The sequence below is a fragment of the Mustela nivalis genome (assembly GCF_964662115.1).
Source record: "Mustela nivalis genome assembly, chromosome: 16".
NCBI classification, from domain to species: Eukaryota; Metazoa; Chordata; class Mammalia; order Carnivora; family Mustelidae; genus Mustela; species Mustela nivalis.
In genome coordinates, this window is record NC_139035.1 from 59,460,115 (window position 1) to 59,471,003 (window position 10,889).

A 10,889-nucleotide genomic window follows, 5' to 3' on the forward strand; every position below is an offset into this window, starting at 1 on the left:
ATGTAAGTGAATGTGTGCACTACTGGACTGCAGGTTGTTTGACAGGGAGTGGTTTACTAGAGCAGCGGTCCTGCTATCGCATGTGCGCTGTGAAGAACCGGTCCCTCTCGTGCTCTGCCATGTACTTTACTTTCTTTGTGGCATTTTAAGTAAGTGTGATTTGTCCTGTGTCTGTTCTATTGCTCTATTTGAGGGAGAGAGAGCAAGCATGGGGGTGTAGGGTAAGCTCCCCACCAAACAGGGAGCCTGATGTGCGGGACTCCATCCCGGGGCTCCAGGATTGTGACCTGAGCTGAAGGCAGTTGCTTAACCAGCTGAGCTGCCCAGGTGCCCCTGTTCAACTGCTTCTTAATACAGCCTTTGAGAATCCTGAGGGATTTGTAGGACACGATGTTTAGTGGAATAAACACTCCAAAAATTTAGTTATTTGAAGGTATCCTAAGTTTTGGAGTTTAGTCAAATGCTCAGGTTAAACGTTACATACTGTAAGTATGGTGAGGGTGTTTGGAGTTTTAAATGTAGACGTACCTGTTCTGTGTGTATATTTAGGTATTAATATCTTGAAATCTCCATCTCAAATCTGGAGTTACGTGTGTTTCTTGAAAAATAGACTTTTGTAGTTCATTTTAAGTTTTTTTCCTCCACAAAATTACCAGAATTCTCCAAAAATAGATCTATGGCGGCCTCTGAGAAGGCTTATTCTGCTGAGCAAAGCTTATCTTTTCTAAATGCTCAGGCTGCTATTGCCTGGTGCCATGAAACATCGAAAGCAGACCACTAATGTTTTCTCGGATTCTTTGCTCACTGTGCAGTCAGTTTAGATTTTCTAGATTTTGTTTAGGCCAGCTTTAAATACCTGGCTGTTTTCAGAGAAATATTCCTAATTTCATTACCTTTTTTTTTTTTTGAGAGTATTTCTTTGCCACCAGAAATAATAATAAATAATTAATAAAACATAATTAATAAATTAATAATAACTTCCTAAATGTCGGTTGTTTTTCTTCATGATAGTCATTGTGGCACTGATTTATTTGGTCCGTCCAGCATATCTGGTTTGTACCGTGCTCTCCCATCTCCAGAGCCTGGGTTAGTTCAGGTCCACATCCTCTTTCCTGACAGTCCCTGATGGGACCTCTCATCACCTGCCCTTTCTCAGACCCCCCTTCCAGGCTCTTACTCATTCTCAGTCTCCGTGAACTCACTTAAAGTGCAGGTCCCTGCATGGCCTCGAGGGCTTAAAATCTGTCAGGAGGGCTCCATTCTCTTCTGGATCAGTTCTAGACTCTCGCGCAGGCACACAGGACACTTCCTCAGTTGTCTGGAGCTGCTTCAGGTGCATTTCCTGCAGCAACTTCTGATGCTTTCCGACCTGCAGCCACACTGAACACAGTTCCTCATGCCACTCTGAGCCTCATTGTCACTACATATGCTGCTTTCTCTGCAGAAAAATACCCTTTTACAGTTTCTCCACCTGGCAGTCTCTGCCCATTGAAACGTTTATGTTTCTTAAAATCTTTTCTGGAGTCTTTTGTGACATAAATAGGTATGTAGCTGTAGAGACTGGGTGAGTGCACATTTTTTCTCTGTAACTCCTCAACACACACACACACACACACACACATACACACACAGGTTTAAATCTATGTGTGACTGGGACGCCAAATTGGCTCACTTGGTAGAGCATGTGACTCTTGATCTTAGGGTTGTGAGTTCAGGCCACATGTTGGGTGTACAGATTATTTAAAAATTAAAAAAAAAAAAATTAAATCTACCTGTTATTGTTTGCTTTCTGTTTGATGGTCTGTTCTGTGTTTCTGTGTTTCTTCCTTCTTTCTGTCTTTTGGATTATTGGAGTATTTTTCATAATTCTGCTTTTGTGCTCTTTAAGGCTTGGTAGTTAGAGGTTGCTCTTTCTCTCCTCCTATACTTACCCTAAAGACCATAACATGGGTCCTGAACTTGTTACAGTGTGATATACATGAATAAGTGTGCCTCTTTCTGGGCTTTAGCTCCCATCTGACATAGATGCTATTCGAATGACATCGTCATTCCCTCTACACCTAAACTCCAGAGACGTTTCAGTGTCGTACTGCATCGCGGTCTGGCTGGCGTTCATTCTGCTGACACACACTTGCATAGTTCCTATAGCTCTTCCGCCTCGCCCACGTCTGTAGTTTTTCACTGCGGGTCTCTTTCACTCTCCTCGAAGGCCATCCTTGAGTGAAAGATATGATCAGTTTATCTCTTGTATGATAACATCTTTCTAAGGATTGTTCTGCTGGCTGTGAGATGCTCGCAGTTATTTAATTTCATTACTTTGAAAGTAACCAATTACTTTCTGGTTTTGTAGTTCCTTTGAGGATTCCAGTATCCATTGTTTTTTCCCTCCCCAGTGTCTCACTGCTGCCCTTGGAGCCTTCAGTCATCCTTTCTGGTTCTTCAGCAGTGTTAGTGGGAGGTGTTCAGGTGTGAGGGCGTGTGTGTGCATTTTTTGTTTCTCTGCCCTCTTCCCATCTTGTTCGTATTTATGGTGCTTGGGGTCATTAGCACCTCTTGGTTTTGGGGACCTTGCTTTGTATATTGATTCTGCTTTAATCTCTCTTTTGTAAGATTCTATTTAAATTTTTTTACTATTTCCCCTGTGTCTCCTACATTCTTACCTGATTTGCTGCATTCTGAATGGCGTTTTTTCTGACCTGTCTCATATGCTAAGGTCTCACTTCACTTTGTCAAGTCAGCTGCTAAAATCATTCATTGAGGGCTTTTTAATAAAAATCGATTTGTTTGAGAGCGTGCATGCACATGTACTCATGCACAGGGGCAGAGGGGGCGAGGGACGGTAGAAAAATCTACAGCAGAGTCCTCTCTGTGTGAGGCACCTGATGTGGGACTCAACACTATGAGCTGAGATCATGACCTTAAGTGCCTGAAATCAAGAGTCAGGCACTTAACCAACTGAGTCACCCAGGAGCCCCTATTAATAATTCTTTTTTTCTTTTTTTAAAGATTTTATTTATTTATTTGACAGACAGAGATCACAAGCAGGCAGAGAGAGAGGAGAAAGTAGGCTCCCCGTGGAGCAGAGAGCCTGACATGGGGCTCGATCCCAGAACCCTGGGATCACTACAGGAGCCAAAGGCAGAGGCTTTAACCCACCAAGCCACCCAGGCGCCCCCTATTAATAATTCTTAATTTCAGTTACTATGTTTCAATTTTACAGATTCTGCTAAAATTTATAATTTTGACTTTTACTTTGATTATATAAGCATAATTATTATTTTTTAAGATTTTATTTATTTATTTGACAGATAGAGATCACAAGTAGGCAGAGAGGCAGAGAGAGAGAGAGAGGAGTTAGCAGGCTCCCCACAGAGCAGAGAGCCCCATGCGGGGCTCGATCCCAGGACCCTGGGATCATGACCTGAGCAGAAGGCAGAGGCTTTAACCCACTGAGCCACCCAGGTGCCCCTATAAGCATAATTATTTTAAAGTCTGTAAAGATTCAGCTATGGGTCCATCCCTCTTGGTTTTTAGATTTGATCTTGGTGTTTTGTGGAGTCCCTGGTCAGTTTTGACTGAGTGGCAAAAATTGTCTATAATAACCGTAGAGAAAGCTAGAGGTCTAGGATGATGTTATTTTCCTATGGAAAAGATTTGAGTTTATTTGTACATGAGGTTGTTACTTTAATCCAGTCGGCAATTTATGTCATTTAAAATTGGCCTTGTCCCTTCAAAGGACACTGTGTTGCCTGTTTGCACAGCTCTTTCTAGTCTAAACCCAAAGCCTCGGATTTTGATTGGCGGTCCCCTTCATTGGTGACCTTGAACTCCATTTTTCTTTGAACCCGTTTCTGGTGAAAGTTCTTCTCAGTCTTCTTAAGTCTCCATGGTCTTCAGTGCATGGAATGAACCTGGGAGAAAGGTGGCTTCAGATGCCAGACTTTCTTGTAATTCTGAGATTTCTTTTTCTCCTGGAGCTTGGCCTCATATATTAACTTGTCAACTAATAGATTAAGTCTCTGATGTCTTCAGGCAGGGTCTTTTTATTTTTAGCCGATGTTCTAATTGTTCTCAGTATTTTCAGACCAGCTTATTCATTACCGGGAAAAAAATTTTGATTGAGCTTTTCTTCAAGACCTCCCGTTTCTCACCTTTCTTCCTAAGCCAGAGTCAGGGATTTTTCTGTTCTTATGTGTATCTTTCACATATTCAGCTATGAGCTCTGTTAGTGCAGGGAATAGTACTTTGCCAGTACTTTTATCTTAGCATCTCAGGAGGTAGCCAATATAGTGTAGCCATTTGTAAAATACTTTGCTGAGTATTGAATGGGCAGTTATAAAAGAATACATAAACCTTTTTTTCCTTGTTAAACCTTGTAACCATGTAGCTCTTCTCATTTTGCTTCTGATTCATAGAAATTTAAATTTCAAGTTAAGGGTCTTCTGAATTAGACTTGTAGCCAAACATGTACAAGGGTAACAAAATAGCATTTTTTCGACCCATAAACGTTCCCATTGCAATTGATTTATTGTAGACGGGCATCTGGAGGTTGAAGTTTAATTGGGTCAAAACCAGTTTCCGGTAGATAAGACCCTGATTATGGAACAGCTGCGATTCTTTTTCTGTTTTATTTTGAAGATTTTATTTATTTGACAGAGATCACAAGTAGGCAGAGAGTCAGACGGGGGCGGGGGGAAGCAGGCTCCCTGCTGAGCAAAGAGCCCAACATGGGGCTCGATCCCAGGACCCTGAGATCATGACCTGAGCCCAAGACCAGAGGCTCAACCCACTGAGCCACCCAGGTGCCCCTTTTTCTGTTTTATTCACTAGACATTGCTAATTCTGAGATTTTTCTTTCTTGAGTCATCATGCCACTGAAATAGGTAGTAGGAGTCCCATATCTGAAGTACAGGAATGTTCTGTGGTTGGTTAACTACATGGTTTAGAAGCTAGAAGACTCTTTTTTAGAAGGCTCTTTCTTTCTCTGGCTGTTTTATTGCAGTACCCATCTTGGGTTAAGAGGCAGTCCTTCCACGGTAGAACAAGGGAAGTAATTACAGGTTTTCCTCGGGTGGAAACAGGAGAAGTAACTACCCCTTGCTTTGGCCTGAGAAACTTAATGGTGGAAGTCGATCAGCCATGGCCTTACACTGTCAAGTAAAATGTCCTTTCACTGTGTTAAGCACAAGAAACTAGTCGGTGGGCATGGAGTGACATTTGCTAAACTAGTTTCTAGTGTGTCAAGAATTACAAGAAGTTAAAAAATGCAGGTGGTTTGCTGATAGGCCAGAGATTGATTTTTATCCTGGAGTGGCAAGTTTGAATTCTTCCGTGACTCTGTATGTCTGTGCGTGTTAGAGGGGAGGGGAGGTGATGTTTGAGTAGGGGCATTTGGGCAGACTGCTGGGAAGACAGAAACCTGTCTGACTGACAGCCAATTTTGTCTTAGGAAACTGAGTCAGGAAGAGTACGAGCGGCAGGAGAGAGAGCAGCGGCTGTCAGCTGCTGACGAGAAGGCGCTTCTGGCTGTGGAAGAAGTGAAAATGTACAAGTGAGTTCAGCTTCGAGAGTGGGGTCCGTGCCGGGGGACGGCTGCTGACGTCTTTAAAAACCGTGTTACATTGTGTAGAACAGAACAGCAGAGAACATAAATAAATGGTCACAGGATGTTGAATAGTTATGAAAATGAATAGTTAATTCCCATGAGAAAAAATGCATTTTAAGCTAACGAAGGGAACAGTGTCATGTTAACAGCCATTGCCGTGTACCTACCCAGTGCTGGCAAGACCGTCTGGGAACTTGGTTGGTGCTGGGCGGTTCTGGGTGTTGGAGGAATTCTGTCAGGAAGCCTGCTTGCTGTAGTGTCGTATCCGAAACCATTACAGCTGTTGGACCGCAGAGCTATAGTCACAGCTCTGGGCAAGTTTCTGTGGCTGTCAGTAAAGGAAGAAAAAAGCTTTGTGGAGGAAGAGTGTCCTAGCAGGATTGCTCGAGAGTGTTGAGGAACAGTCCAGAAAATTACAGTTTTTATTACATTAAATAATAAGGAAATTAGGTCGTCTTAGTTTTGATCGTGTTACTCTCTGATTGTGACCATGTGAGTATTTCTGCGAGAGAGCGCGGGTGTCGCAGTAAAGGGCACGTGGTGAGACGGTTTCAAGTTTTCTTTAGTTGGACATTAATTGATAAAAGCAAGTGTGATTCTTAGGCGCAGAATTGCAGAGATGGAGGAGGAACTGCTGAAGACAGAGCGCTCGTTCAAAACCCAGGTAATTCTCCTCCCCTGCGGCTGTGGGTTCTTCGGTGTCTGCGACGAGTCCCCACATGCCGTTGTCCACGTGTTGTCTTTCAGATTGCCACCCATGAGAAGAAAGCTCATGATAACTGGGTAAGATTTTTTTTTCCTTTCCTTTATTTCGTGTGTAGCGTGCCAGCACTGATTAGGATCTGTTTGTCTCCCGTAGCTCAAAGCTCGTGCTGCAGAGAGAGCGATCACTGAGGAGAAGAGGGAAGCCGCCAACCTGAGACACAAGTACGTGATGTGGCATTCCGGTTCCTCGGCGTGCTCTTGGGTTTCCAGAGGCACAGCGTAAGGAATGGAGGTTGTCTTTTCTCTGTATTCAAGGTTACTGGAATTATCCCAGAAGATGGCAGCGCTGCAAGAAGAGCCTGTGATTGTGAAGCCGAGGCCGGGCAGGCCCAACACCCAGAACCCTCCATGGAGAGGTGGGCCGCACTTTCGGGGGCAGCGCCTGAGGCTGTGTGCGGAGTGTGTGTGCATTACGTTCTGGTTCTGTGTATCTTCATTCTGATAAAGGGAAGAAAGGTTGCCTCAGGGGCTAACAGTTCACATCGTCCTCAGGTCCTCTAAGCCAGAATGGCTCTTTCGGTCCATCTCCTGTGAGCGGGGGGGAGTGCTCCCCTCCACTGATGGCTGAGCCGCCAGCGAGGCCTCTGTCCGCTACACTTAACCGAAGAGAGATGCCAAGAGGTGAATTTGGTGAGCATTCACATTTTACCTTGTAGTAAACTGTTTCTAGAGGATGACCGCCCCTATTAGTTAAGATTTTTTAAAAAATTTAAACTTGGTTAATTAACATATATTAACATATGTTAATAAACATATAATATGTTATTGGTTTCAGAGGTAGAGCTCAGTGGGTCATCAGTCTTACATATATTAATATGTTATTGGTTTCAGAGGTAGGGTTCAGTGGGTCATCAGTCTTACATACATAATACCCAGTGCTCGTTCCGTCCTGCTTCCGCCTTAATGCCCGGCACCCACTTCCCCATTCCCCAACCCCACTTCCCCCCAGCAACCCTCAGTTTGTTTCCTGTCAAGAGTCTCTTTTGGTTTGTCTTGAGAATTCTAATGCAAACAATGTTTTTAGAATTTGGGTCTGTCCAGTATAGGGAAGAAAATGTCTTAGTTTGTTTTGGTGTGTAGTCTGCTGCAAGATCTGCTTTAGAACAGAAAGCATTGTTACTAATATTACTGTAACATATATTAAGTATTATAAATACATAAAATGCATTTGTAAGTAAGAATATATAATTGCAACTGTTTGCTTTTTACTTTTTTACTGTGAAGTAAAAACTATGGCATTCCTCTCGGATATTAAAGTAGCTTCAAGACTATATAATTACTGGAGCATACACTCATTTCTCATTAATACACAGTGCTCGGAGTCTGTTTCTAATCAAAGACATGTCTGTAATACTTGTTGAGGTATGGAAACCAGATCATAGAGACTGAAACCATCAGCCTGTACCACTGTATCAGGCCTGTCACTCAAACACCAGCTGCTGCCATTAACATGCAGGTTTTATTGCTGATCTTTGAATCCAACAGTTCTTATTTTAATTTTTTTTTTTTAAGATTTTATTTATTTATTTGACATTTAGAGAGAGAGCACAAGCAGGGGGAGCAGCAGAGGGAGAGGGAGAAGCTGAGCCAGGGAACTTGATGTGGGACTCGATTCTAGGATCATGACCTGCACTGAAGACAGACGCTTAACCAACGGAGTCACCCAGGCTTAATTCTTAAGCTTTGTGCCTAAGTTGGGATTTCCCCTTATGTATTAGGAGAGCCATTTTTAATGTTGCTTTCTAGGTAGAGTTGAACCCTGACCTGTCCACAATTGGTTTGTTTCTTCTGAAAAATCCATGCAAGGGTTCTGTTCTTTCTATCTTAAGGGTCAGCAGATGGACCTCTACCTCGTCCTCGATGGTCATCTGAGGCATCTGGGAAGCCGTCTGCCTCTGGTAAGGGACCTGAGTGTGTTTGGGTCTAAAACCATGAAGTGGGCAGAGGCTTTCTTAGTTCTTCCTCAAAGAGTATATACGTCAGGATAAGTCTAAATCCGTTCTCTGGCCTTCGGCAGATCCGGGATCTGGTGCAGCTCCCATGATGAACAGCAGCTCAAGAGGCTCTTCCCCTACTAAGATGATGGATGAAGGCAAGGTAAGTTCCACAGTTGCTCTGAATTGTAATTAGGTATTTCAGGATGCCTTAAACTTCGTTACAACACCCTCTCTTTGCGTCATCCATCTCGTTTGTGTGTGTGTTATAGCTATCCTATCTCATTTTTTTAAAAAGCAAACTGTTCCCCAAGACCCTGAAGGCCCTTCAGTTCCCAGCAGTACATCTGTGGCTGAGCAGTCAGTAGTAGTAAGTACTTGGAGGTTGAGGACTGAGCTGAGCTGTTACTTGGTATATTTCTGGAAAGGATACGAGGAGCATGACAGGAATCTGCTTTGCTTTGAGTTGCACGGCAGTATTGATCCTACCGTTGTTCTTGTCTTGGAAGTGTTGCTGGATTGCTGAAATCTGACTGGTTGGGGTATTTTCCCCCCTGTTTGGGTCAGGCTGTTAACCAGTAGGGAACATCTGTTGTAACTAAAGGCAGCAGAAAGTCATCACTGCAACTGTGTGCTGTGTGTGCTTTGGCGTCCAGTGTTCTGAGGCAGAGTAAATTATATATAGCCTAATTCCCCGTTTATGCATTTGCAAGTGTGCTGAATATCTCCAGCTGTATACTAGGCAGACCCTGCTTTGAATGACCTGAACTTACAGACTGGTAAAGGAAGAATGCTTGCCAGAAGTGAAACGCTGACCCGTGAAAACCTGTCATTGCTGTTGTGTCCGTTGTCAGCAGCAGCCTTCAGGACCACGCACAGAAGTGTATTCTCTGTGAGAGCTGCGCTGGTGCTCTGAGCCTGGCTCACAGTGCTTCCGTGTGCTGAAGTCAGAGTGTGTGTGATCTGACGATTTAGAATTTCCAACCCAGTTTCCCATGGGAAAGGTCAGTGTCTCTTACTATAAAGCACAGCGTTACTGGTGCACAAAGGTAAATATTGGTGCTGTGTTTGCCTCCTTGTGAAGAAAACATCGTTTCTGTTGGAAAATGCTTCCACGTTTCAGTGCAGGACTCCAGGGACACGGATCTCTTGAGGTCGTTTTATCCCAGGGCAGCTTGCAACTGAGACCCTTTGGGAGTGGACTTGAGAGCAGAGCTCCTTTTGTTAGTGCGGGAAGCGCAGGCACAAGGAGGACAGGCTTGGAGGCAGACCTGATCCTGAATTGCAACATCTTCTTACATGCCGTGTGACCGTCAGCAAATGATCTGATACTCTGTGCCCTCGTTTAAAACAGGAAATCTTCCTGCTCAGAGGCTGAGAGACTGAGGGGGAGAGAGATGTGGAAGGAGATTGAAGGCACTCTGAATGGTGGCTCTTGTGACATGTGCAGACAGTGGATCTTTCTTTGCCCCCTTGTTCTGTCCATGTTCAGCATGGAAATGATGCGCTGCTGTGGCAATGGGAAGGATGTGGGGGTGAAGGGGTCGCCCTAGGAGTCGATCATGGTGTTCGTGGGAGCCACCTCTGTTAGTGTCCTTCAGCCATCCTCTTGCTTTCTCTTCCCCCTGCATATTCGAGCAGTAGTGCAACTCCAGCGAACATCTTGGCTTTGGTGCCGTCCCGTGAACCTGGCCTAAGCTGCTGGCAAGAACAGACAGGAGGGGTCAAGTTTTTTTTTGTTTTTGTTTTAGATTTTTATTTATTTATTTGAGAGAGAGAGACAGTGAGAGAGAGCACGAGAGGTGAGAAGGTCAGAGGGAGAAGCAGACTCCCCTTTGAGCTGGGAGCCCGATGCGGGACTTGATCCCAGGACTCTGGGACCATGACGTGAGCCGAAGGCAGTTGCTCAACCAATTGAGCCACTCAGGCGTCTCTGGGTGGGGGGATCAAGTTTTGTTGCACTGGTTCTGTTCTTTGAATAGATGCTGGACATCTGCTTCATTGGGTTTCAGCTTTTTTTTTTTTAAGATTTTATTTATTTATTTGACAGATCACAAGTAGGCAGAGAGACAGGCAGAGGGGGAGGAGGAAGCAGGCCCCCTGCTGAGCAGAGAGCCTGATGTGGGGCTCGATCCCAGGACCCTTGAGATCATGATCTGAGCTGAAAGGCAGAGGTCTTCGGCTAAGAGGTCTTAACCCACTGAGCCACCCGGGCACCCTGGGGTTTCAGCTTTTATTGGTGTTGGTGCTTGTGTGTGTCATACCAGAGTCTTTTACAACTGTAATTGCTTCTGCTCTGCAGGTGACTGTGGCTGCAAGAGGGCCCCCTCCTTTCCCAGGGGTGCCCCTCATGAGCTCCCCCATGGGAGGCCCTGTGCCACCACCTATTCGATATGGACCACCTCCTCAAATCTGCGGGCCTTTTGGGCCTCGGCCATTTCCTCCACCATTCGGTATGATGATTAAATAGTTGTAATTGACTTATAGAGTATAATTCATCTTTTCTCTCTGTTCCTTGCTGAAATTTTATTAGTGGCTTTTTCAGGCCTAGGTAATGAAAGTGTAAGACAAGCCAGTGCATCTTA

The 10,889-nt window shown here is 44.4% G+C and overlaps 1 protein-coding gene across 15 annotated transcripts in view; it reads left to right on the top strand.

The window, feature by feature from the left end:
* Positions 1-10,889, top strand: part of MIA3 (MIA SH3 domain ER export factor 3) — an 83,231-nt gene that overhangs the window by 69,934 nt on the left and 2,408 nt on the right. For 14 of the 15 annotated variants that reach the window (XM_082702273.1, XM_082702278.1, XM_082702269.1 and 11 more), the window contains 9 exons: positions 5,450-5,551; positions 6,209-6,269; positions 6,353-6,388; positions 6,465-6,532; positions 6,626-6,726; positions 6,863-7,000; positions 8,200-8,268; positions 8,388-8,467; positions 10,607-10,757. In XM_082702273.1, the coding sequence (XP_082558399.1) occupies positions 5,450-5,551; positions 6,209-6,269; positions 6,353-6,388; positions 6,465-6,532; positions 6,626-6,726; positions 6,863-7,000; positions 8,200-8,268; positions 8,388-8,467; positions 10,607-10,757 (806 nt within the window). Of the gene's footprint in view, positions 1-5,449; positions 5,552-6,208; positions 6,270-6,352; positions 6,389-6,464; positions 6,533-6,625; positions 6,727-6,862; positions 7,001-8,199; positions 8,269-8,387; positions 8,468-8,602; positions 8,675-10,606; positions 10,758-10,889 lie in introns of all 15 variants that reach the window. The other variant, XM_082702263.1, reaches the window with a different exon arrangement.